At 49.9% G+C, this 27,625-nt stretch overlaps 1 protein-coding gene across 8 annotated transcripts in view; it reads left to right on the top strand.

Moving 5' to 3' along the window:
• Positions 1-27,625, top strand: part of ARHGAP45 (Rho GTPase activating protein 45) — a 381,773-nt gene that overhangs the window by 308,081 nt on the left and 46,067 nt on the right. For 6 of the 8 annotated variants that reach the window (XM_069216459.1, XM_069216457.1, XM_069216454.1 and 3 more), the window contains 2 exons: positions 5,787-5,897; positions 13,411-13,580. In XM_069216459.1, coding sequence (XP_069072560.1) covers positions 5,787-5,897; positions 13,411-13,580 — 281 coding nt within the window. The remainder of the gene's footprint in view (positions 1-5,786; positions 5,898-13,410; positions 13,581-27,625) is intronic. The other 2 variants (XM_069216458.1, XM_069216456.1) reach the window with 1 other exon arrangement.

Genomic DNA, 27,625 nt, shown 5'->3' with positions numbered 1-27,625 from the left:
GTAGGTCATTCCACCTCTTCCTGATGTCCTCCCGATTTCTTGGGTGCTGTTCCACTGCGTTGACCCTGTCCACTATTCTTCACCATAGCTCCATCTTCCTTGCAATTGAGGTGTGCTGCACCTGTGATCCGAATAGCTGTGGCTCTACCCAGACGATTTCCTCCACCATGACCCTGAGCTCCTCCTCCGAGAACCTGGGGTGTATTTGCCGTGCCATGGGGTGGTGTAGGTGATGTGTGGGGTGGTGTGTGGGGTGATAAGTGTGCTGATATGTAGTGGTGTGTAGTGTGAGGTGCGTGGAAGTTATTTGGGTGATGGTGTTGTGTGCCTGTGGATGCTAGTATTGTTGATGGTGGTGTCTCTCTCTGGCCTTCGTTCGTGAAGTTTGGTCGTAGGGGTTTGTGGGTGATGTGGGTGTGTGTTTTATATTGTATTGGATGTGTGGGAGTGGTGTGTGTATGTGTATCAGGTGTGTGTATTTGGAATTGTCCAATGTGGCTGTGTTTTGGAGATGTGTGTGTATTTTGAGCACAGCGGTGTGTCCTGCCAATGGAATACCGCGGTTGAAAGACCGCCGCGTGGATTCGTGTGTCGTGATAGTGTGGGCGTATTTCTTTTGGCGTGACGGTGGAGGATTTGTTTTTGCCAGTTTATCACTGACCTTTGGTGTGGTGGACTTGTGTGGATGTCTGAATTTTGGCGGATTCCGTGCTGTGGGTCATAATAGCTGTGGCGGTTTCCGCGGCCGCTGTGGTGTGTTGGCGGTCTTCTGCACGGCGATAAGCGGCTTTTACCGCCAATGTTGTAATGAGGGCCATAGTGTGCACAGAGTCCAGGGGCTCGACAGAGGCAATATTAGATAATTCTAATGCTCTCTTTGTGGTAGTGTGGTCGAGCAATTAGGCTTATCAGAGGGTAGTGCAAAGCATTTGTTGTACACACACACAGACAATAGAAGTAGCACACACTCAATGACTGAACTCCAGACCAATGGTTTTTATATATCAAAAATATTGTTTCTTAATTTGAATGTTTTGTATCTCACAAAGGTATCAACAGTACTTTGAAATCGGTAAGTAATACAGTTTTTGAAATATTGGCAATTATCTGTTTTAAAAATGGACACAGTTCAATTTTCAGAAAGAGTTCCTTGGTGGAAGAAATGTTAGTTCCGTTTACAGTTAAGTACAACACTTACAGTTTCAGTCTCTGGGTTTTAGGAAGTCCACCGGTTGGGGTTCAAGTTAACCCCAAACACTCACCACCAGCAACACAGGGCCGGTCGGGTGCAGAGGTCAAAGATGTGCAATTTTAACATGAGCTCCTATGGAGGCAGGGGGTACTCAGAATCAGGTCTGCCTGCTGGTAAGTACCTGCAGCTCGGAGGGCCGACCTTTGGGGATTCGAAGAGCACTGAAGGGGCCACAAGTAAGCACCAAACACACACCCTCAGTGGCACAGGGGTGGCCGGGTGCAGGGTGCAAACTGGATGTCGGGTTTACAATGCAGGTCTATGAGGAGACACCAAGGGTCACTCAGAGGCTGCAGGCGAGGTCCAAGGGGGTGTCTCGGGCACACCAGCTGTCGGACAGGGAGGAGGGCCACCTGCTGAACGTAGAGACACCAGGGGTCAGTTTCTCCAAAGCCTGTGGGCTGCGGGTACAGTGTGTCTTTAGGCATCGGATATCTTCGTCTGGAGCTTTGCCGTCAGGGGGTCCGCGGGATTACCTCTGCAGGCGTCATAATGGAAGGGTCAACCCAGGGTGGGCACTTGCTCGCAATCACCTGGGGGCCCTCTCTTGCTGAATGGACCACCTGGACAGGGGTCAAGACTCACACAACTGGAGTGAGGTGGGAGTCCGTGGCTGTAGGATTTTCTTAGACAGAGCCGCTGTCCTTGGGAGTTCTTGGTCCTTTTGGGTGCAGGGCAGTCCTCTGGAGTTGGCAGAGGTCGCTGGTCCCACTGGATGCGTTGCTGGTCTTTTGCTAGTTCTTTGAAGCAGGAGACAGGCCAGTAGGGCTGTGGCCAAAGCAGTTGTCATCTTTCTTCTTCTCTGCAGGGGGTTTCAGCTAAGCTGTCCTTCTTCTTGTAGATCGCCAGGAATCTGATGAGCTGGGTTCAGGGAGGCCCTTAAATCCCTGATTTAGGGGCGTTGTATGGATCAGAGGACAGTAGCCACTGGCTACTATCCCTGAGGGTGGCTACACCGTTCTCGTGTCCACTCCGTTTGGGAAGGGGGAGCACATTCCTATTCCTATTGGTCCCTGTCCTCCAAACCACGATGGAGTATTCTGCAGGGAGGGGGTGTCACTTTAGCTCTGTACACCTTAGGGGTGGTCCCAGCTGAAGTGGTCACTCCTCCCTGTTTTTCCTAAGTTTCCCGCCAAACTGGCCACCAAAAGTGGGGCTCTGTCCGGGGGCAGGCATCTCCACTAGCTGGAGTGCCCTAGGGCATTGTAACACGAAGCCTGAGCCTTTGAGGCTCACCGCCAGGTGTTACAGTTCCTGCAGGGGGAATGTATGAAGCACCTCCACCCATATACTTAATATGGCCACTCTGCACTTACAATGTCTAAGAATGGACTTAGATACTGTAGGGGCATTTTACTCATGCAGCTATGCCCTCACCCGTGGTATAGAGCACCCTGCCTTAGAGCTGTAAAGCCTGCTAGAGGGGTGACTTACTTATGCCACAGGCAGTGTTTTGTGGGCATGGTATCCTGAGAGGGATGCCATGTCGACTTTGCCTTTGTCTCCCCACCAACACACACAATCTGCAATGGGAGTGTGCATGTGTTAGGTGAGGGGTCCCTTAGGGTGGCACAACACATGCTGCAGCCCTTAGGGACCCTCCCTGGTCACAGGGCTCTCGTTACCACTGGTACCTTTTACAAGGGACTTAACTGTGTGCCAGAGGTGTGCCAACTGTGGAAACAATGGTACATTTTTAGGGAAAGAACACTGGTGCTGGGGCCTGGTTAGCAGGATCCCAGCACACTTCTCAGTCAAGTCAGCATCAATATCAGGCAAAAAGAGGGGAGTGGGGGAAACTGCAACAAGTGCTAGTTTCCTACACTTGGGGTGACCAAAAATGTGCTGCTCACAGATGAGTAAAGCGGTGTCAGGGGTTTATATCCTGGGATTGACCCAAGTACTGGGGGTGCCACAAGGCAGCACCAAATTTACACCCTCAGAAACACAGGGGCGCCCGAGTGCAGAGTGCCCACATAGCATCAGGCATACAATGCAAATCAATGGAGGAGGTCGGTTTTGAAAAAAGGCTGCAGGCTCATGCCAGGAAGCTGAAGGAAGAAAACCCACAGCTGCCCAGGTAAGTTCGGATGTTGAGGGACTCAGGGACACCATCAGTCCAGCTCCCCAAGGTCCAGGGGTCCGGATTCAGGGGTGTCCTTTGACATTGGAAAACAGCTTACTGGGCAGTCTTGGGCAGGGGTAGTCTTTGGAATGAGGCTGCAGGCTTCGAGGCAGAGTCTGGCAGGGGCCTACCCGCAGTGGACTCTGGCTGAAAATCGCTGGGGAACCTTCACAGGACAGGTGGACCACTCTGTCTCGGGCTGTGAGTATCAGGTGCAGAGGTGGGTCTGGGTGCGGTTTCACAGTTCCTCAGAGTAGAGTTCTTTTTCTTTAAAGTTGGTTTCTTCTGAAAAGGTCTGCTGTCCATGGGAGATCTTGGTTTTTGTCGACGGCAGGCAGTCCTCTCAGGGCTTTGGAGGTCACTGGGCTGCAGGACTGGTTGCCTTTTGATGCAGAATTGTTGAGAGCTACAGATAAGTCAGTAGGGCTGGGGCCAGCTGGTGTCTGCTGCCTTATCTGCTGGTCGACGCTGTAGTGTCAGGCTCTTCTTAGGTCGTCAAGATCTGATTTCTAGGGTGCCACCTAAATACTCATTTTAGGGGTGTTACAGGGAGTGCCAGGCGGTAGCCAATGGGCTGACCACCCTCAGAGTGATTACAACCTTCTTATGACCACTTCTGCTGGGAGTGGGCATAACACTAACCCTAGTGGTCTAATTCCTTCCAAACAAAATGGGGGACTTTTAAAAGTAGTGTCCACGTCAGCTCCCCCACCTTAGGGGTGGGACTGGCATGAAGTGGGCACTCCTAAATTTAACTAATTTTCCCAACTGTGCTGCCGTCAGAAGTGGGGTCAGGACAGGGGGGATGGTCATCTGAAGAGACCTCGGTCACATTACAAAGACAGCAAAGCCTTTGATGCTCCCTGCCCTGGAATGTCATTGTGCCTGGGAGACGAGGTAACACCTCTGTTCAGATTCCCAGTGCAGGCTTTTGTCTCTGGGTCTCGAGAACAATGGCTCTCACCGTGGGGGCCCAGAAACAGGTCTGAGGTGGCTGAACTGCTCAGGACCAGTCTGTCAACACACTAGTAGCTAGTAGGTTTTCAGTGGCAACTCTAGGGTGCCCTCTGTGTGCATTTCTTAATAAATCCATCACTAGAACCAGTGAGTGTTTATTATTCTGAGATGTTTGATACCAAACGTCCCGGGGTTCAGCTAAGCCATCATGGAGCTGGGGAACTCGTAGTGACCAGTGTCCAGCACATGGCATTTAAAATGGTTTCCCTGTGCACTTACTATGGCTCAGAATCGACAAGCCCCTTAGTGGCAGTAATTAATGCAGTGCAAGTACAACTGATTGCCTTAGAGTAGAATATGAGGGAGATACAGACCCGTTTACCACGGGCACTGTGCCACTAATAATCACGATTGAAATACTGACCCCACAAGGCGTTTGTCTTCCAGGTGTCCAGGGCTTGAAATTGATCAAGACATAGGCTCCGCGAGGCAGACTGCTTGTCGGGAAACTCCAGAGGATGAGCACGGCACCCGCAGCGCAACGAGGTGCACATAGCGCATCTGCCTAGGATCATGCGCCCTCTAGTGGGCAAAAGTTACCACCACACTTGCGCAGTCTGCGGGGATATAATGAAAAGCATGCTGCGAATAGAGCGCTGAAACCTGTTCCCGCAGCAGGGCTTGCTTCAAGGAAAAAACCCTTTTTAGAACATATGGGCACAGGTAGCATTAAAATCTGAGAAAAAGAACACTCATCTGTCTGTATGCCACAGCAAGAAAGAAAGAGGAATTTACAGGGAGAGAAGAGCGTTGTGAAAACAAGAGAGACTGTTTATTGGTTCTTTCCTGTAGTGTGATGGCCTGACATAGAATCAGTCATCCCTTTACATATTTAAAACTAATTCTTTTTCTTAGAATCTCTTTATCATTCAAGCCAGAACTGTCCCTTTGGCCACATAAAGCTGATGGGAGGGCTCCTTTAAAAAAAGAAAATCACTACTTCTTGATGCCACTTACTACCTTTCCCACCCAGGTTTCGGTTAGTAGATGGTCACAAACATACACTGGACACAGGGGGTAACTCCTTGCAGTGAGATGGCATCGTTGCAAGTGTTTCTGAGGTGGTGTTCCTCAAAAGAGTTTTTGAAAGCATGCACATTAAAAATAAGTCTTGGCAACTGGTTCTTCTAAGTTCCTCTCTATCTATATGAGGTAGCTTCACAAAGGGCAGAGAGTGAAATGTTTTTACCTGTAATATGTGTTCTAACAAGTGATTTCTGAAATATAGTTGTCGTAGCAACAGAAACTCTGGGACCAGGTTCTCTCTGCTGTGAACAGGCAGTTTCTCAGATTCCCGAAGATATCATGTGGGAGAGAATGTAAGATTGTTATGCAGCATTCAAGTCTTTAGTCTCTACAGAGAGGATGGATGTAAAGTGCTGTGTTTTTTAGGTGACTTTTCCGGTAAGATTTCATTGATGTCCTCCAACGGCGCCCTGTCATCCAGTGAAGACCTGCAAGGGAAGGACGGCAGCGCTGCCTCTACCACTGACCTGGATCAGAGTACGTGGGACTGGTGACAGGGCAGGGCATATGGTACAACAAACAAACACATTTTTGATACAGGACCGCTCACAGGGCAGAGTGCTGGGTGGCATACCTTTAAACAGAGTAGAATGTAGGGCACAATGAACTCTAAGGGGGCCCTCTTTCTGGACAGTGTAAAGGGTGGTGTATCTATAGACAAAGTAAAACAGATGGTCAGTAACTATCATACGACTATAGAAAAGACGGACAAGTTACTTACCTTCGGTGACGCCTTATCTGGTAGAGACAATATCTAAATGCAGATTCCTTACCTGGACCCAGAATATTTTTGTGAGTAGCATTCCTGCGTGCCGTTAGGTGGTGTCGATCAGCTCCGAGTCCATCGAACACGCCGGATATGATGTTGCAGGTTCCATATAGTTGCCGCCTTGGTGCGCTGACATCAGTTTCTTTCCACAACTTTCCACGCCAGAAGTGCAGAACCATAAAGAAACTGGATACTGGTACGTCAATACTAAGACCCTGAAAGGGGAGTCCCTGTACCTAGAATCAGTTCACAGAGGGGGCAGGATGGATGGGTCAGTAAGGAATCTGCAGCTAGATATCTCAACCAGATAATGTGTTACCGAAGGTAAGTAACTTGTTATCTGATAGAGACTTCTAGCTGCAGTAATCCTTCCCTTTTAATAGATACCCAAGCAATATCATCCCTGGAGATGGGTCTGCAAACCAAGTTCATACTAGAAAGTCCTGCAGGACTGAATAGGCAAAGTACCTGTCCCTACGCACCTGAATGTCCAGGCAGTAGTGTTTGGTAAACGTGTGCAGAGATGCCCATGTTGCCACCTGACAGATTTCAAGAACTAGAACTAACGCAGTAGTCATAGCTTTAGCTCAGGTAGAATGAGCATACAAAGCCTCAGGAGGTTGCTTTTTGGCCAGTGCGTAGCCGATTTTAATGCAAAGTATGACCCATCTGGAGATGATCCGCTTCTGCACTACCCAACCTTTCTTTGCACCCACATAACCTACTAAGTGTTGGCCATCCCCCAAGAATGCTTTACTGCAGTGGTTCCCAACATGAGGGCCGTGGACCTCTGGGGTTCCGCGAAGCCTCATCAGGGGGTCCGCGGCAGCTTAAAAAATGTAATAATATTAGGTCCCAGCTATCAGTATTGACTCAGTGGGGGTCCCCCAGTTCCAATAATGATTCAGTGGGGGGTCCCTGGGCTCCAGTATTGATAAAATGGGGGTCCACAGAAGTGAAAAGGTTGGGAACCACTGCTTTACTGCATTCAAAGAAGAAAACCAGCACTCTTTTTGGTCCAGGCAGTGGAGTCTCTCCTCTGTCTTGGAAGGATGTGGGGTTGAGTAAAAAGTAAGCAAGGTGATGGACTGGCCTACACGAAAGGTCATGACCACTTTTGGCAGGAAAGAGGCCCTAGTGCGAAGCACCATTTTGTCAAGATAGAAGAAGGGTAGAGCGGTTTAGATGACAATGCTTGCAGCGCACTCACCCTGCGGGCAGATGTAATGGCCACATGGAAAGCTGTCTTCAAAGTGAGAAACCTGAGAGGACAGTGGTGGAGGGGTTTGAAAGGCACGCACATCAGAAAGGTCAAAACCAGGTTCAGATCGCATTGGGGCATAATGAGTGGGAAAGGAAGAAAAAGATGTGTAAGGCCTCTAAGGAACCTATGTACAGGCAACCTTAAAAAAACAAGCATTTGCAAAGCAATGGGTCTCGCCTTTGCTTGAGTTGGAGCTATTAGCGTTGTAACTTCCTAACTGGACTTTTCTTGCCACATAAATTGAAAACGAAAAGTAAAACTGTTGACATAAGCGAGTGGAATCAAAGCACCACGGCTGCCATGAACATGAGTGCGAAGGAGACACGGAACAGGAAGTTTGCTCGCAGTCAAACGTCTCAGCAAAAGTGCAATTATCCATGTAACAGGGTCGATGTCCAAGGCGGTAACAAAACTGCCCCAAGGAGGCACAAACGTAAAACATTTACCAATGATAACAAAGGATTTTTCAAAGGCAAGCCCATGAACGAGTGATAGTGATGGACGTGGTTTAAAGGCCATAGATAGATTACAACAGGCCAGAGCGCTTGTGCGCTCGACCCAAATAGCAGAAAAATCTGAAAAATAAACTTTAAGAGTGCCCATAGCAGAGCACTGCTAGGCCACGGACAGGATGAACAAAAGGACCTCTGAGAGAGGAGCAGAAAGGGGGTCAACAGACTTGTCTGTGCACCATTCCACAGATTTCTTCCAATGGCAGGTGTATACCATTTTGGTGGAGTGACGCCTGGCTGGCAAGATTACATTAGAGACTTTGGATAGAAAGTCAAAGGTTTTCAACTACCGCAGCTCAATCGCCATGCAAGAAGCAAGAGAATGGACAGGTTTGGGTGCAGAACTGTCCCCTGCTGCTGCAACACAAGATCCTTTTTAAGGGGCAGACTGATCGGAGGATTGATGGACATGCTCAGCAGCTAGGGGATACCAGACTCTCCATGTCCAGCTCGGGGCCACAATCATTAATTGGGCCCAGTTGTTCTTGATCTTCTTGAGAACTCTGGGCAGAAGTGGTAAGGACAAAAGGCGTACAGGAGGCCTGAGTTCCACTCGAGACAAAAACCGTCTCTGAGCCCTTGCCCTTTGGAAACTTCAATGCGCAAAACTGCTGATGTGCATTCTCAGCGGCAGCGAACCGATCTAACCAAGACTCTCCCCACTGCTGGAAGAGACCTTGCGCCACCTCTGGTTAGAGATGTAATTTGTAATCCACTAGGCATATTTGGCTTAATTCGTCAGCTCTGGCGTTCAGACAGCCGGCCAGATGTTGAACTGCCAAGGATATGCCCTGATGTTCCAGCCCCATCCAGAGACGCAGAGCCTCATGAAAAGGGTCCATGACCTCAACCTGCCCTGCTTGTTGTAGTACCACATGACAATGTTGTTGTCCGTGAACACCTGCGTACCTTTCCCTTGATAAAGGGAAGACATTTTTTCAATGCTAGCCAGATCACACAGAGCTCCAAAAGGGTGATGTGGAGTCCAGTTTCTGCCGGTGACCAGATACCGCTGATCTGTATCGCTTCCAGATGACCGCCCCATCCCAGGAGTGATGCATCTGTCCCTTCTGTCAGATCTGGTTGGGGAAGGGAGAGAGATCTGCCTCTGACCCAATCGGGGTCCGTTAATCACCACTGTAGATCTTTTGCAGTTCCATCTGCGATCTGAACCTTGTCTGAGAGATTCCCCTGATGCTGTGCCCACTGGGACTTCAGGTCCCACTGCATAGCCCACATATGGCATGTGTCACCAGCAGGAGGCCATGATGCCCAGCAGCCTCAGAGTCAGTCTCACCAAAATCCAGCATAGAAGCTGAAACATCAGTATCATAGCCTGAATATCCTGAACCCGCCACTCGGGAGGATAAACTCAGAACTGCACTGAGTCTAGAAACAGCTCTAATAAAAAAGGAACGTCTGAGAGGGAGTCAGGTGTGACTTTGGAACATTTATAATGAACCCCAGTGAATGCAGGAGGTCTTCTGTAGTTTGGAAGTAGGAGATGACGCCCTGGGGCAAGCCCAACTTCAACAGCCAGTTGTTGAGATATGGGAAGACTGAAACCCCTGATCTCTGCAGATGAGCTGCAACCACCGCCATCTCCTCGGTGAACGCCTGAGGGGCGCTGGTAAGGCCAAAGGGGAGCACTGTTAACTGAAAGTGCTCATGGCCTACCATGAACTGCAAGTAATGTCTGTGGGGGCAGGTAGGTCGGGATATGAAAATAAACATCCTGCAATTCCAACGCTACCATCCAGTCTCCTGGGTCCAGTGCAGATCTGGGGACTAGAAAGTGGGGGACTAGCAATCACAGTCTACTTCTGGAACAGGAACACTGTCTATGGCTTCCTAGGCCAAGAGAGACCTATTTTCCTCGTGGAGAAGAGACAAATGATCCTCCGTCATTCGATCATAGGACGGAGGGCATGGATGGAGTGGTAGTCTCAAAGGGGTGGGAGTAGTCCCTTTGGACTATCTGCAGAGGTGATGGTTTGCCAGCAGTGCAGATAACGGCAAATTCTGCCACCACCTGGCCCATGGTGGGGGAGAGTCAGACTAGGAAGGTTTAGAAGCTGCTGGGGGGAGGGGGTGGATTGTCCAGACCGCGGACCACCTGAACCACGACGTCGGTGGATCCCATGTCCTCAGTCACACAAAAGATGGGCAGCATGCACTGCAAGGTGGCTGGCTGGCAGTGGATGCGATTGGAGACCCCTTCCATAGCCACAAAAGGGGCAAAAGGCACTGGGGGAGGTGGGGCTGCTGCAAGGTCCAGGGACCTAGCTGTAGCCATAGAATCCTTGAAGCGCTTGATCGCCGAGTCTGCCTTGCCTCCGAACAGACAGGGGCCATCAAAGGGCACATCCATCAAGGAAGCTTTGACACCCCCTCAAAATCCAGACATCCTCAGCTAGGTGTGGCGCCTCAGGTACTGTCAATGGACCCACTCTGCCTAACAAGTCAGTTTTGTCCATTCTGCAATGGATTGTGAACTTTGCTGTGTCCCTCCCATCAGCAACAGCCTAAGAGAGTACAACCTTGGCGTCCCCAGGGACCTGTGGCAGCACTTGTGCAACCATATCCCACAGCTTTTGGGAACAACGGCCCAAACAGCATGTGGCGTTCACGTACTACAATGCAAGGCTGGCAGAAGAAAACATCTTCTTCCCATACGAGTCCAACATTTTGGATTCCCTGTCCAGAGGAGCAGAAGGGAACATGCCCTGGGAGGTAGAGGCTTGGACCACAAGACTCTCAGGGGTGGGTGGGGTGTTGTGTCAAGCAACTTGGGTCCTCTGTGCGGAGCAATGGCAGTGGGCAATTGTCTTGTTCACAGGAGCCTCTGTGCTCGGTTTGGACCCGGTACCCAGTAGGTCATAAGAGAGGGAATCATTGAAAAGGAGGAAGGGTTCTGAGGTGGAAGCTCTGTCAAGAGATTAATTTTGACGGCCACCGAGGGCAGTTGAAGGTCCAGGACCTCAGCTGCCCTCCTAACGACCATAGTATAAGAAGCTCCCTCGTCCATAGCCATGGTAGAGGGAGAAAACCTGTCAGTATCTGGAGAAGTATCCAGTCCTCTGGCCTCACCCAAGTCTTCAAGGCAGGCCGTTGCTTCATGGGGCTGGTATTCCCTAGGTGCCCCTTGGCATTGGGACCGTAGCCACCAGCTCGGAATCCAGAGAGGCCCTTCTGGCTCTGCGGGGCTCGAAAGCACTCCAGTGGTGTCAGGCTGCCCAAAAATGAGGCACATGGCCTCATAAAACTCTGAGTTGGGGAGGGGTCGCTCTCAGGAACACAGGGAGGTGTGGAGTTGGCTCAGGTGCAGACTCTGCGGAACTAGGCCTTGAGCGTTGACGCTCCCTCATCTCCTCGTCTGTTAAAGAACACTTCAACTTCTTGGACTTCCTCTTATGCCTTGGAGTCGGGCGTCGGGCTGCCAACAGCTTCAGGGACTGCTCCCTCAAAGCCTTCGAATGCATGGGCTGACACTCGGAGCACGACTAAAGGGAATGGTCATGCTCCAGGCACCAAAGACACATGAGGTGTGAATCCATCATGGACATCGCCCGATGACAGGAAGGGCTTGAAGGCGGCCTTCCTGCAGGACATCCTTGACGCATGAGGAGTAAAACACTCAAAAAATACTTGACAGAAAAGTCAGTCAATAATTGACAGAGGGTTAGCTGTCTCCAGACCAGCGCTTGCTGACGTGAAAAAAAAATACAGATTCAGCGCGCCAGAGTGGCACCTATATAGGACCTGTGACGTTATATCTGGTGTGGACAACAACGGACGCAAAGCCGATCAGCGCCACGTAACAGCGCACAGGGGTATTGCTGACAAAAATCTTCCAGATCCAGTCTGACGCCTGTGAAGAATTCAAAGGTAAGGAATCTGCAACTAGAAGTCTGTAACTTGGCACAGGCTAAGATGTGGCTGCAATGAACTGTAACTGGTCATATCATCTCTCACAAGACAGGGTTAAGGAGACAATAACTATAGACACGGTAGAACGCCTGAGCTCTAGATTAAATAAGTATAGAAAAGGCAAGCCATATGACCTGACCAGAGAGAGCAGAATAAGCTGTAAGACACAATAACTGCACTCTGGTCATGCCCAGTGACCTGCAAGGAGTAGAAAACAAGAAAACAAAAACTATAGAGAAGGTAGTGTACATAAACCGGGGATAGTCTCTCTAGACACAGGCGGATGTGTGATGCAGTAACTTTAGCTGAGAAAGGCCACGTGACTTCTGACAGGACAGGGCCTAGGGTAGAGTAGCTGGACAGTGAAGGATCTAGGGCTGTTAGACTGAACAGGAAACTCACAAATCTCTGAAGTAAAAGGGCACAGGGTATAGAATTGTTTAAGACAAGTAAGAGCACGGGGTGAGAGAATTCACGGAGGTCAGGGTGGAGTGTGTGTAGAAGTTAAGAGGCTGCCTAGAGGGGGTGAGGTGTGGTAAGTTCAGATGGAACAGGCACTGTAGTTTTAGGCAGAGCAGGTCATATCACCTAAGAGGGCAGGGTGTGGGACAGTGGCTTCAGGCAGGACCCGTGACCTTTCGGAGGGTAAGTAGTAGCTACAGTATTTTCAGGAAAGCAGGGTGGGGGCACGGGGGCTTCAGACAGAGCATTGAGTAGGTCCTCCGGCAGATGACAGTGACTTGAGGCAGGACGGTATGGCGCACAGTAATTTTAAAACAAGCAGAGTGGGGCAGGTTGGATAGGGCCTGGGGAAGGGTGGCTTTGCACAGGCACAGACTAAGGGCCTCATTATAAACATGGTGGTTCAGACCGCCATGCAGACGGCAGCGGAAAATACTGCCACCGCCATGGCGGTCTGAACCGCCATATAATGTACAAGGGAGGGCCGCCACAGGCGGCCCTCTGCCGCCGACAGGCAGCCTGACGATAGCGGACATCATTATCCGACAGGGCAGCACTGCAAGCAGCGCTGCCCTCCGGATAACGAACCCTTGTTCCTCCCGCCTTTCCCTGGCGGGTTCCCCTGCCAGATAATGGCTAGCGGGAGAGGTGCTCCGAGACCCCCCTGCACTGCCCATGCACTTGGCATGGGCAGTGCAGGGCCCCCCGTGCAGTGCCCCGTCGCTCATTGCCACTGCCAGACTTCTGGGCAGTGATCTGCATGACGGGTGCTGTTGCACCCGCCGCACAGCGGCAATGTCCCAGCCCTGCATTCTGCCGGGCCGGCGGGCGGAAACACTGTTTCGCCCGCCGGCGCAGCAGAATGTACATTATATGGCCGGCGGGGTCTCAAGGGGGCTGGCCGTGTTCATAATGACCCCCCAAAGTATGGCTGTACCTGACAGGGGCACAGTGTCACCTCTCATGAAAATGGCTCTCATTTGTCACCTGCGTTTACTTGTAACTTTTAAGGCTGGCTATTCACAGAATTGCTCTTTTCAACCCCCTTTTCAGGTATAAATGGAATCGACCAAGAGATTCCTGTGCCGCTGTCCACAGGGCCCTTCAGGAACATGGGCTTATCCAAGGCTGCTCAGACACACCGCCTGAGGAAGCTGCGCACTCCATCCAAGTGCAGAGAATGCAACAGCTACGTGTACTTCCAGGGAGCAGAGTGCGAGGAGGTATGAAGTATGGGGAAGGGAGCCTGACACAGTATGCCGCAGGGACCAGATTCTTCCAGTAACGTGGAGGTTGGACCCGTGTGAGACGAGAGATCGTCATTGCGCGAGCTCCCTCTCCCGGAATCCCAGACTCAGACCACTTTTCAGCAGTCTACTGATTTAAGCTCAAGCCTCCTCCATTCCTGTCCTTCTAGGTAGCCCTTCTCCCAACTCTCTAGAGAAGGTTTACTGCCCGAGTACCAGTGGCCACGAGAAATTGACAATGTTTTGCCACCCTGGAATTACCGCAACCAGCAAGATGATTCCATAGATGTGAAAATAATGGGGGGGGGGGCAATGTTTTTGGCAAATAATATGCACATGCTAGTGTTTTCCTGCATGGCGATCTCAGCTGCTGGAATTGCGATGGCCATGGGCACTCATAGGAGTATACAGGCCACTTGTGAGCCGGCCCTTCAATGTTCAGCGAAACACCAGACTCTATACGGCGATGTCAGAATCCAAAGTGGCGACCTGGCACTGCTGAAAACTGCCCCTTACTTATTTCCCGCTCACCTTGTTCTAACCTTTGTCTTCCATCCCGATGATGCCAGGGCAGTCTTCACCCTTTCAGGGGCTGAGCTGCAAACGGAGTCCCCTTTCTATTTCTATCCTCAGAAAACAGGAAGAGGAGTTAAACTTCATAGTCCTTGCGGACAGATGTATTTCTTTGCACTGGCTTAGGTAGGCAGCTGCTGCCACGCTTCTGTGCCCTTCAGTACAGGTCCTGGTCTTCCTGCGACCATCGCACAGCCCACTACTGCTCTTTCTGTGCTGTCAGCTCCGTGACATCACCACCTCCTTCAGCTATGTCTTATTTATCACACAGCTTTTCTCCCCATTATAGTTTTGTCAAAGTGGCATTATGCCAGAATATCAGCAGCACGTTTTGAAAAGGGATTTTCTTCATCTAAATAAACTCACTTCTTCCCAAAAAAAAAAATATATATATATATATATGTTCGATGGCATGTGTAGCTGCAGATACACATGCTGTGCATTATCCTGCCATCTAGTGTTGGGCTCGGAGTGTTACAAGTTGTTTTTCTTCGAAGAAGTCTTTTCGAGTCACGAGACCGAGGGACTCCTCCCTTTCGGCTCCATTGAGCATGGGCGTCGACTCCATCTTCAATTGTTTTTTTTCCGCCATCGGGTTCGGACGTGTTCCTCTTCGCTCCGTGTTTCGGTTCGGAAAAGTTAGTTAACAATCGGAAAATTTTACGGTATTGTTTACGCTCGGTATCGGGTTAGTGATAGCACATCGACACTGAAGAAAATAAGAGCTCCAGCAGCCCTTCGGGGCTTACACTTCTCGGCGGGCACTGGTCGGCCCGACCGCGTGCGTCTTCAAGGCTCATTTAACGGACCCCATTCCGCTTCTGCCCTAAATGCCACGCTAAGTATCCTTATACAGACCAACATTTTGTCTGTAATTTGTGTTTGTCCCCCGAACACAAAGAGGATACGTGCGAGGCCTGTCGGGCATTTCGGTCGAAGAAGACGCTGCGGGACCAGAGAGCTCGAAGACTTCAAATGGCGTCGACACCGGCCAGACAACCCGACGTCGAAGAAAAAGAGACATTCTCCGTTCCTGATTCGGACTCGGATGAGCCCGAGAGTGAGCAGCCGACGAGGCAACAAACCGTGAGTAAACCAGCCCCGGCAAAAACTCACTCGAAAATCATGAAAGCCAAGGGGACGCCACCTTCGACAGGCAATGGCTTTACCCGAAAGCACGGTGACCAAGCATCAGCACCGTAAAAGGCTTCACAGCAGCCGAAGACATCCGACTCCGGTCGAGATACCGTCTCCGAATATATTCGGCACCAAGATACCGGCTCCAAACAGATCCGGCACCGAGAAATCGTTACCCCGAAAGCCAAAAAGGTTTCTTCGGAGCCGAAAAAGACTACAGAAAAAAGTTCGGTGCTGAAACACCCAGCCTCGGAGCCGAAACGAAGCTCTTATATGGAGGAACAGGGCCTCTCCTCACAATTACAACAAGAATTGGGGATGGGAGAGCCAGAACATACACAGAGGAGGCTCATATACAGAAGGACACGGGGAAAATAAGTACACTTCCCCCCCATTAAAATGAAGCGGAAGCTCGCATTCCATGAGGCGGAAATGCAGCCAAAAGCAAAAGTGGCTAAAGAAAAAACAACACCACAGTTTTCTCCACAGCCATCGCCACCGGCCTCACCACATCTGTCCCAAATGGCAACACCACCAATGGTGCAGTCACCAACTCACACAGGGATGAGCCAAGATGACCCAGATGCATGGGATCTGTACGATGCACCAGTCTCTGATAATAGTCCGGATTGCTACCCGGCAAGGCCATCACCACCGGAAGATAGTACTGCTTACATGCAGGTGGTTTCCAGGGCGACTACTTTCATAATGTAGCATTGCATTCAGAACCTATAGAAGATGACTTCTTGTTCAATACCCTGTCATCAACACATAACCAATACCAAAGTTTGCCAATGTTACCAGGCATTTTAAAACATGCCAAACAGGTCTTTCAAGACCCAGTCAAGAGCAGAGCCAGAACACCTAGGGTGGAAAAGAAATATAAACCTCCCCCTATGGACCCGGTATACATTACGCAACAGCTGACTCCTGATTCAGTGGTAGTGGGAGCAGACCGAAAAAGGGCAAACTCACAAACTTCTGGGGACGCACCACCATCCGACAAAGAAAGTTGGAAATTCGATGCTGCGGGCAAAAGAGTGGCAGCACAGGCAGCCAATCAATGGCGAATTGCCAATTCACAGGCCCTATTGGCAAGATACGACAGGGCACATTGGGACGAAATGCAACATTTCATTGAACACCTTCCCAAAGAATTCCAGAAGCGTGCACAACAGGTTGTAGAGGAGGGCCAGACCATCTCCAACAATCAAATAAGATCAGCTATGGACGCAGCAGACACGGCGGCCAGAACAGTAAACACGGCGGTCACCATTTGGAGACATGCGTGGCTACGTACCTCCGGATTTAAGCCAGAGATCCAGCAGGCTGTGCTGAATATGCCATTCAAAGGACAACAATTGTTTGGGCCGGAAGTGGATACAGCAATAGACAAACTAAAAAAGGACACTGACACGGCCAAAGCCATGGGCGCGCTCTACTCCCCACAGAGCAGAGGCACTTTTAGGAAGCCACACTTTAGAGGGGGGTTTCGGGCCCAAAGCACAGAACCCTCTACCTCACAGGCCAGACCAACATACCAGGGCCAATACCAAAGAGGAGGCTTCCGGGGACAATATAGGGGTGGACAGTACCCTAAAACAAGAGGGAAATTCCAAAGCCCAAAAACCCCACAAACTAAACAGTGACTCCAACGTCACAAACCCCCAACACACAACACCAGTGGGGGGGGGGGGGGCTCACAGATTATTACCAAAATTGGGAAGACATAACTACAAACTCGTGGGTCCTAGCCATTATCCAACATGGTTATTGCATAGAGTTCCTACAAATACCACCAAATGTGCCTCCAAGAGCACACAACATGTCCAAACAGCACTTAGGCCTGTTACAATTAGAAGTCCAAACGCTGTTACAAAAAGAAGCAATAGAACTAGTACCCAACCATCAAAAAGGAACAGGTGTTTACTCCCTGTATTTCCTTATTCCAAAAAAGGACAAAACACTGAGACCCATATTAGACCTCAGAACACTAAGAGGGTCATTCTGACCCTGGCGGCCGGTGGCCGCCAGGGCCACCGACCACGGGAGCACCGCCAACAGGCTGGCGGTGCTCCAATGAGCATTCTGACCGCGGCGGTTCAGCCGCGGTCAGAAGCGGAAAGTCAGCGGTCTCCCGCTGACTTTCCGCTGCTCTTTGGAATCCTCCATGGCTGCGGAGCGCGCTCCGCAGCCATGAGGATTCTGACCCCCCCTACCGCCATCCAGTTCATGGCGGGAAAGCCGCCATGAACAGGATGGCGGTAGGGGGGGTCGCGGGGCCCCTGGGGTCCCCTGCCGTGCCCATGCCCATGCCCTCGTAAGAGGGCCCCGAAAAGTATTTCAGTGTCTGCCTTGCAGACACTGAAATACGCGACGGGTGCCACTGCACCCGTCGCACCTTCCCACTCCGCCGGCTCGATTACGAGCCGGCATCCTCGTGGGAAGGTCGTTTTCCCCTGGGCTGGCGGGCGGTTTTACTGGAACCGTCCGCCAGCCCAGGGGAAAACTCGTAATACCCGCCGCGGTCTTTTGACCGCGGTGCGGTAATTTGGAGGGCGGGATCCTGGCGGGCGGCCTCCGCCGCCCGCCAGGGTCATAATGAGGCCCTAAATCTTTACATCAAATCAGATCACTTTCACATGGTGACACTTCAAGACGTGATTCCCTTGCTCAAACAACAGCACTACATTTCAACATTAGATCTCAAGGATGCTTACTTCCACATACCCATACATCCTTCCCACAGGAAATACTTAAGGTTTGTAATCCAAGGCGTGCATTACCAATTCAAAGTGTTACTGTTCGGAATAACAACAGCACCAAGAGTATTCACAAAATGCCTTGCGGTAGTAGCTGCTAATATCAGGAGGCAGCACATGAACGTATTCCCTTACTTAGACGATTAGTTAATAAAAACCAGCACTCAACAACAGTGTCTACAACACACAAAATACGTTATAGAAAGCCTTCACAAGCTAGGGTTCTCTATAAACTACCAGAAATCACATCTACAACCGTGTCAAAGCAATACTTAGTCAGCACAGAAAGTACACCCTCAGCGGCACGGGGACGGCCGGGTGCAGAGTGCAAACAGGTGTCAGGTTTGTAATAGAGTTCTATGGGAGACCCAGGGATCTCTTCAGCGAAGCAGGCAGGCAAGGGGGGGGGGCTCCTTGGGGTAGCCACCACCTGGGCAAGGGAGAGGGCCACCTGGGGGTCGCTTCTGCACTGGATGTCGGATCCGTCAGGTCCTGGGGGCTGCGGGTGCAGTGTCTTTACCAGGCGTTGGGTTCTTAGAAGCAGGCAGTCGCGGTCAGGGGGAGCCTCTGGATTCCCTCTGCAGGCGTCGCTGGGGGGGGGCTCAGGGGGGTCAACTCTGGCTACTCACAGGGTCGCAGTCGCCGGGGAGTCCTCCCTGTAGTGTTGTTTCTCCGCAGGTTGAGCCGGGGGCGTCGGGTGCAGAGTGGAAAGTCTCACGCTTCCGGCAGGAAACGTGTGGTCTTTAAAAGTTGCTTCTTTGTTGCAAAGTTGCAGTCTTTGTGGAACAGGGCCGCTGTCTTCGGGAGTTCTTGGTCCTTTTAGATGCAGGGTAGTCCTCTGAGGCTTCAGAGGTCGCTGGACCCTGGGGGACGCGTCGCTGTTGCAGTTTTTCTTGAAGTGGGGAGACAGGCCGGTAGGGCTGGGGCCAAAGCAGTTGGTGTCTCCGTCTTCTCTGCAGGGCTTTCAGGTCAGCAGTCCTTCTTCATCTTCAGGTTGCAGGAATCTATCTTGCTAGGTTCTGGGAGCCCCTAAATACTCAATTTAGGGGTGTGTTTAGGTCTGGGGGGTTAGTAGCCAATGGCTACTAGCCCTGAGGGTGTCTACACCCTCTTTGTGCTTCCTCCCCGAGGGGAGGGGGGCACATCCCTAATCGGATTTCTAAAAGTCAGTCACCTCAGCTCAGGACACCTTAGGTCCAGTGACTCCTCCTTGTTTTTCTCATTATCTCCTCCGGCCTTGCTGCCAAAAGTGGGTCCGTGGCCGGAGGGAGTGGGCATCTCCACTAGCTGGAATGCCCTGTGGCGCTGTAACAAAGGGGGTGAGCCTTTGAGGCTCACCGCCAGGTGTTACAGCTCCTACAGGGGGAGGTGAGAAGCACCTCCACCCAGTACAGGCTTTGTTACTAGCCACAGAGTGACAAAGGCCCTCTCCCCATGTGGCCAGCAACATGTCTGGTGTGTGGCAGGCTGGCAAAACTAGTCAGCCCACACTGGAAGTCGGGTATGTTTTCAGGGGGCATCTCTAAGATTCCCTCTGGGGTGTATTTCACAATAAAATGTACACTGGCATCAGTGTGCATTTATTGTGCTGAGAAGTTTAATACTAAACTTCCTAGTTTTCAGTGTAGCCATTATGGTGCTGTGGAGTTTGTGTATGACAGACTCCCAGACCATATACTCTTATGGCTACCCTGCACTTACAATGTCTAAGGTTTTGCTTAGACACTGTAGGGGCATAGTGCTCATGCACCTATGCCCTCACCTATGGTATAGTGCACCCTGCCTTAGGGCTGTAAGGCCTGCTAGAGGGGTGACTTATCTATGCCATAGGCAGTGTGAGGTTGGCATGGCACCCTGAGGGGAGTGCCATGTCGACTTAGTCATTTTCTCCCCACCAGCACACACAAGCTGGCAAGCAGTGTGTCTGTGCTGAGTGACAGGTCCCCAGGGTGGCATAAGGCATGCTGCAGCCCTTGGAGACCTTCCCTGGCATCAGGGCCCTTGGTACCAGGGGTACCAGTTACAAGGGCCTTACCTGGATGCCAGGGTGTGCCAATTGTGGAGACAAAGGTACAGGTTTAGGGAAAGAACACTGGTGCTGGGGCCTGGTTAGCAGGCCTCAGCACACTTTCAAATCATAACTTGGCATCAGCACAGGCAAAAAGTCAGGGGGTAACCATGCCAAGGAGGCATTTCCTTACACTGTGGAAAGAAGACTGGCAATTTCACTGACTGGTTAATGTGAAAAGATGAAACCACTTTAGGCAAACATTTTGGATTTGTCCTAAGTACTACTTTGTGTTTGTGTACTTGGAAGAACAGTTCTAGAGTAAATGCCTGAATTTCACTTACTCTTCTCAATGAAGTAATTGCTACTAAGAAAGCAACATTCCATGTGAGAAATTGAATAGCACAAGAGTGCATGGGTTCGAAAGGAGGACCCACAAGTCTTGTGAGTACAATATTAAGATTCCATGCAGGAACTGGTGGAGTTCTGGGTGGAATAATGCATTAAGTCCTTCCATAAATGCTTTTATAACAGGAACTCTAAAGAGAGAGATATGTTGTATGTTTTGTAGGTAGGCTGATATGGCCATTAGAAGAATCTTAATAAAGGAAAAAGCAAGGTTTGCTTTTTGTAAATAAAGCAAATAGCAGACAGTATCTTGTACAGATGCTTTAAGTGGATTTATATTTTGAGGTTGGCAGTAGTAATCAAACCGATTCCATTTATTTGCGTAGTATTGTCTGGTAGTTGGTTTACGTGCTTGTTTTAGAACATTCATACATTCTTATGGAAGCTGTAAATATCCAAACTCTATGACTTCAGGAGCCAAATTGCTAAGTTGAGCACACTGGGATTGGGGTGCCTGATTTGACCTCTGTTCTGAGTGAACAGGTCTGGTCTGTTTGGAAGCTTGTGATGGGGCACTACTGACAGCTCTAGGAATGCTGTGTACCAGTGTTGGCATGCCCAGGTGGGAGCAATAAGTATCATGGTGAGAGAATTGTGAGGCATTTTGTTGACCAGAAACTGAATTAACGGGAGAGGGGGAAAAGCGTAAGCAAATATCCCTGACCAGTTGATCCATAGAGCATTGCCCTTGGACTGAGGGTGTAGGTTTCTAGATGCGAAGTTTTGGCATTTTGTGTTTTCGCTTGTTGCGAAAAGGTCTATGTTTGGTGTTCCCCACATGTGAAAGTAATATTGAAGTACCTGTGGGTGAATCTCCCACTCGTGTGTTTGTTGCTGCGTCCTGCTTAGAAGGTCTGCTAGCTAGTTGTGTATTCCTGGGATATATTCCTCTAATAGGGGAATCTGATGGTGAATTGCCCATTTCCATATTGTTTGAGGTAGAAGGGACAGTTGGGATGTGTGTCCCCGCTTGTTGTTTCATTGTTGTCATGTTGACTGTTCTTATTAAGACTGTTTTGTGTATGATCTGAGGTTGAAATGCTTTGATAGCTACGAATAAAGCTAATAATTCCAAGTGGTTTATGTGGTAAGTTATTTGTATTGAGTCCCATTCCCTTTGTATCATTAAATTGTTGAGATGGGCTCCCCAACCTGTCATTGACGCATCCATTGTGGTTATGGTTTGTGGCACTGGGTCTTGAAATGACCGCTCTTTTGATAAGTTGTTGTGATTCCACCATTGCAGAGATTTGTAAGTTTGATGGTCTAACAACACTATGGGGGTCATTCTAACTCTGGCGGGCGGCGGAGGCCGCCCGCCAGAGTTCCCCCGACAGAACACCGCTCCGCGGTCTGAGGACCGCTGCAGTGATTCTGTGTTTCCCGCTGGGCTGGCGGGCGACCGCCAGAAGGCCGCCCGCCAGCCCAGCGGGAAACCCCTTCCCACGAGGAAGCCGGCTCCGAATGGAGCCGGCGGAGTGGGAAGGTGCGACGGGTGCAGTTGCACCCGTTGTGAATTTCAGTGTCTGCTAAGCAGACACTGAAATTCTTTGTGGGGCCCTCTTACGGGGGCCCCTGCAGTGCCCATGCCATTGGCATGGGCACTGCAGGGGCCCCCAGGGGCCCCACGACACCCCATACCGCCATCCTGTTCCTGGCGGGCGAACCGCCAGGAACAGGATGGCGGTATGGGGTGTCGGAATCCCCATGGCTGCGCAGCAAGCTGCGGCGCCATGGAGGATTCCTGAGGGCATCGGGAAAACCGGCGGGAGACCGCCGGTTTTGCTGTTCTGACCGCGGCCAAACCGCCGCGGTCAGAATGCCCTGCGGGGCACCGCCAGCCTGTTGGCGGTGCTCCCGCCGACCCCGGCCCCGGCGGTCCTTGACCGCTGGGGTCGGAATGACCCCCTATGTCCTGTAACCGACCCTGTGCCTGAGACCATTGTTGCAAGAGATACTGTTGCAGTGGTCTCATGTTATCTCACATTTGGTACTATTGCTATACATAATGCCATCATTCCCAATAGTTTCATGACAAATCTTACTGTGTAAGTTTGGTTGACCTGCATTTATGCTATGAGGTATCGAAAAGCCTGTATCCTTTGTGGATTTGGGTATGCTAATGCTGTTTGGGTATTAAGAATTGCACCTAGATAGGGTTGAATTTGTGCTGGTTGAAGATGAGATTTCTGGTAATTGATTGTGAACCCTAGTGTGTGTAGGGTATCTATTGTGTATTGTGTGTGTTGTTGGCATTGTAGAATGGTGCTGGATTTTATTAACCAATCATCTAGATAAGGGAAAACATGTATTTGGTGTCTTCTGAGGTCTGCTGCTACTACATCTAGACATTTTGTGAACACTCTTGGTGCTGTTTTTACTCCAAAGGGTAGTACTTTGAATTGATAGTGGCTGCCTGATATTACGAACCTTAGGTACTTGTGGTGAGCAAGATGTATGGGAATGTGGAAGTAAGCGTCTTTTAGATCTAACGGTCATGTAATCTTGTTTTTGTAGCAGGGGAATGACGTCCTGTAGAGTGACCATGTGAAAATGTTCTGACAGGGTGTATAGATTTAGAGGTCTGAGATCTCTAATGGGTCTCAGAGTACCATCCTTTTTTGGTATAAGAAAGTATAGCGAGTATACTCCTGTCCCTTGCTGTGAGATGGGAACCATTTCTATTGCCCCCTTGAGTAGTAGAGATTGCACCTCTTTTCTTTAGTAGAACAGTGTGTTCTGGAGAGAGTCTGTGAGAACGAGGGGGAATATTTGGTGGAGTAGAGATGAGCTCTAGGCAGTAATCATTGTGGATAATGGAGAGCACCCACTGATCTGTGGTGATGTTCTGCCAGTGAGAATGGAATTGTTGCAGTCGTCCTCCCACAGGAGACGTATGGGATTGTGGGATGTTTGCGAAGTCATTGTTTAGTGGGTGTGGACGCACCCTTTGAGGCTGTAAATTTTCCTCTGGCCCTGAGATTCTGTCCTCTGTAAGAGCCTCTAAATGACCCTCTTGAATAGTACTGCTGTGCTTGTTTTGGATGGGAAGTGGAAGCCTCCGCAGTTTGGGTTTTAAAACCTCCCCTAAGCTGTGGTTTCCGAAAGGAACCCCAAAAAGGTGTTGTAATGAGGGCTCCCATGGCTTTTGCAGTATCAGTCTTTCCTTAGTTTTTCAATGGTTGTGTCTACCTCTGGTCCGAAGAGATGTTGTTTATCAAATGGCATATTAAGCACCACCTGTTGTATTTCATGTTTAAAACCTGAGGACCTCAACCATGCATGTCGTCTAATTGTGATGCTGGTATTAACTCCTCGAGCTGCAGTGTCAGCTGCATCTAGAGCAGACCTAATCTGGTTATTTGTTATGGCCTGACCCTCTTCTACAATTTGCTGCGCCCTCTTTTGGTGTTCTTTGGGTAGGTATTGCAAGAATTCTTGCATTTCATCCCAATGTGCCCTGTCGTGTCTCGCTAGCAGGGCCTGGGAATTGGCAATACGCCATTGGTTGGCTGCCTGTGTTGCCACCCTTTTTCCCACAGTATCAGGTTTCTGCTTTCTTTGTCAGGGGGTGGGGTATCCCCTGAAGACTGACTATTAGCACGCTTCCTGGCTGCACTGACCACAATGGAATCTGGTGGTAATTGTTGTGTAATGTAGATTGGATCTATTGGTGCAAGCTTGTATTTCTTGTCAATCCTTGGAGTTAGAACCCTAGCTTTAACTGGCTCTTTAAATATTTCCTCTGCGTGCCTAAGCACACCAGGAAGCATTGGTAAGTACTGGTATTGCTTATGGGTTGAGGATAGTGTATTAAAAGGCAAATCCTCTTCTAAAGGTTCTGCATGCATTTGTACCCCATGGTATGCAGCTGCCCTAGATATAACTTGGTTATAAACCGTAATATTCTCTGGTGGGGATGGTTTAGTAGGGTAAAGATCTGGATCATTAGACGGTATAGGATCCGAATCGTACATGTCTCATGGGTCTACCGTGTCTCCCTGTGAATAAGTATGGGAGTGTGACGTGACGGTAGTGGTGGTGGAGTGATAGGTTGTGGTGAGAAAGAAAGCTGCAGTGAATGTGGTGCAGAAAGCTGAAGAGGTTTCGGATTTTCCTTCCGCTTGAAATTTGTTGCCGGTGGTGGGGCAGTATCAAGAGTCTCTTGAAATGCTAGCTTTCTTTTAGTCTGTGGAGGTGGAGTAGTAATCATTTTTTCAGTCTCTTTCTGGATATGTATTCTTGTCTGCTTGCTGTCCATAACCTCCAAAATAGGCTGAGTGTCAGATTCCTCTGTTTGATGTTCAGAGATTAGATTTGTGCCCTTAGAGGAATGTTCAGTAGATGTTTTGGGCACATGTTTCATTCGGGCCGAAAGTCCTGTTTCTTCTGTATAGGATGATGTTTTCTGCTCAGAAGTGGATCTGAGGTATTTTGGTCTCGAAGATATTAGCTGAGGTTTCGGCTCCGAAGCCGAACGCATTATTTTCAGATCTGAAGATTGTGGGGCTCGTTTCGGAGGTTGAGGTTTGTATTTTCTTGCTCGACTCCGACACTGAAACAGGTGTAGCTCATTGTTGGAGCGTTTTGGCCTTTTTCGGCGCCGAACTCTGGGGTCGGTCGACGATTCGTTTTTTTCAGGTGGAACCATGGCTTGACAGCAGTGATGCACCCAAGGCCTTGCTTGATTTTTTAAAAGTGGGTTTTGGGGCAGGTGTACTCACATACAGCGCCACTCCAATTGGCTGGCTGTAGTCTTCTGATCGTTGTTTGGAGTCTGAATCTGGGATTGAAACTGCCGTCTGTGCCTTCTCCTCTTCGAGGGTGTCAGTGGTGGACTCTCTGTGCTTCGAGGTCATCTCCAGTCTTCGTGCCCTTCGATCGCGTAGTGTTTTCTTCGATCGAAATGAGCAACATTCGTCACAGCTTTCCTCACGATGTTCCGGAGAAAGGCAGAGATTACAGAGCAAGTGCTGGTCGGAAATTTAGCGTGGCACCAAAGACACAATTGGAATGGAGTCCGTTCCACCAGGCTATGGCACAGTAGGCCCGAACAGGCCCAAGAAAGGCACAAGCGCCCGAAAGGGCGTTTTCTTGATCCCGACAGTACTATCGGATCAAGTGCAGAAGAAACGGCATTCAAAACAATACCGACGGTATGAGAAAAGTTATCATTAAAATAGAGTTTCCGAAATGAAGTCTTGGAGCGAGAGGGAACACGTCCGAACCCGATGGCGGAAAAAAAACAATCTAACAAAGGAGTCAATGCCCATGCGCACTATCACCGAGAGGAGGAGTCACTCGATCCTGTGACTCGAAAAAAGACTTCTTGGAAGAAAAACAACGTGTAACACTCCGAGCCCAACACTAGATGGCGAGATATGCACAGCATGTGTATCTGCAGCTACACATGCCAAGGAATAAATATATATATATATATATATATATAGGGTCATTACGACCTCGGCGGTCTTGGAAAAAGACCGCCGAGGCCGCGGGAGACAGAATACCGCCATTGCCGGCGGTATTCCTGTCTCCCTATTATGACATTTCTGCTGGCCCAGCGGAAATGTCACATCAACATTGCAGCCGGCTCGTAATAGAGCCGGCGGCAATGCTGATGTGCAGCGGGTGCAGTAGCACCCGTCGCGCATTTCACTGCCCGAATTCGCGACGGGGCTATGCCTGGGGGCCCCTGCACTGCCCATGCCAAGTGCATGGGCAGTGCAGGGGCCCCCAGGGGCACCCCAATTCCCCTTACCGCCAGCCTTTCAATGGCGGTGTTCACCGCCACGGACAGGCTGGCGGTCGGGGGATTATGACCGCCAGGCGGAAACCTGGTGGGAAAGTGGAGGGGCCGGCGGTATGGCCGTAGCTTTTCCGCCACGGTCATAATTGCTGGCGAAACACCGCCAGCCTGTTGGCGGTGTTACCACCAACTTACCGCCGGCCACCAGGGTGGTAATGACCCCCATAGTGTTTTTTTAACTTTCTTTTTTTGCAGCTTGAATCATTTCACATGCTGTGCTTTACTCTGCCATCTGGTGGTTATGTCGGAAAAGACTCCCTGAACTCCCCCACCCATCCCTCCACACTCAAGGCGTCATCAATCATTTTGGTTTCAACCACTCCTTGTGTGATGTCAGATGTATGCCCTGAAATCCCTCAATGCAGTCACCATCTTCAGATTCTTTTTTTTCATGCCATTGACTCTGGAAGCCAATAGGTGAGCTCCAGAGTCAAGAAAGAAGGAAATGCAGGAAGAAAACAGTTTTTCCACCGAAAATCACTGTCAAGGATTGGTGACGACTAATAGGAAGAAGGGAGCATGGGGAAAACACTTTTTCTGGCAGTGAAGGCCTTACAGAAACATGTGACAGGGAGGACGGTCTTAATTCAAATGGACAACACAATGACAATGTACTACTTGAACAAACAAGGTGGGACAAGATCCTACCTGCTATCAACCCTAGCCCAGGACATTTGGAGATGGGCAATAGAGAACAAGATCTCAATAATAACAATACACCTACAGAGAAATAAAACACAGAAGCAGACATGCTAAGCAGGAAGCCAAACACCACACACGAGTGGGAACTATAACAGGAAGTGACAAGATAGATCTTTCAGATCTGGAGGACCCACAACTAGAACTTTTTGCAACACAAAATAACGCAAAATGATGAAACTTTGCATTCCAGTTCTACCACCCAAAGTCACCAGGAATGCCCAATCAATAAATCAGTCAGGGAGATTTGATTTCACCTTTCCTTCAATTCCAATTATACTGAAGGTAATCCAACAGTGCAGACAGGAACATGTCAACTTAGTCGCCCCTCAATGGGCTTGAACAACATGGTTTTCATACCTCATGGAAATGTCCCAAGGGCAGTACATACCACTCCCAGCACACCAAGAACTCTTAACGATACAAGAAGGACAAGTGTGGCACCCAGAACCAAACACTCTCAACCTGGCAGCTTGGCTCCTGAGGACTTAGAATTTGGGCACCTCAAGTTGTCAAGAAGGGCGATGGAGATCATAAAAGAAGCAAGACGGCAAACAACATAAAATGTTACAGCAAGAAATAGAAGAGGTTCCAACTATGGTGAAACAGGCCAGGAAAAAGCAGA

The sequence above is a fragment of the Pleurodeles waltl genome, chromosome 12 (genome assembly GCF_031143425.1).
Source record: "Pleurodeles waltl isolate 20211129_DDA chromosome 12, aPleWal1.hap1.20221129, whole genome shotgun sequence".
Taxonomy (NCBI): Eukaryota; Metazoa; Chordata; class Amphibia; order Caudata; family Salamandridae; genus Pleurodeles; species Pleurodeles waltl.
This window is presented reverse-complemented; position numbering and strand designations above follow the sequence as displayed.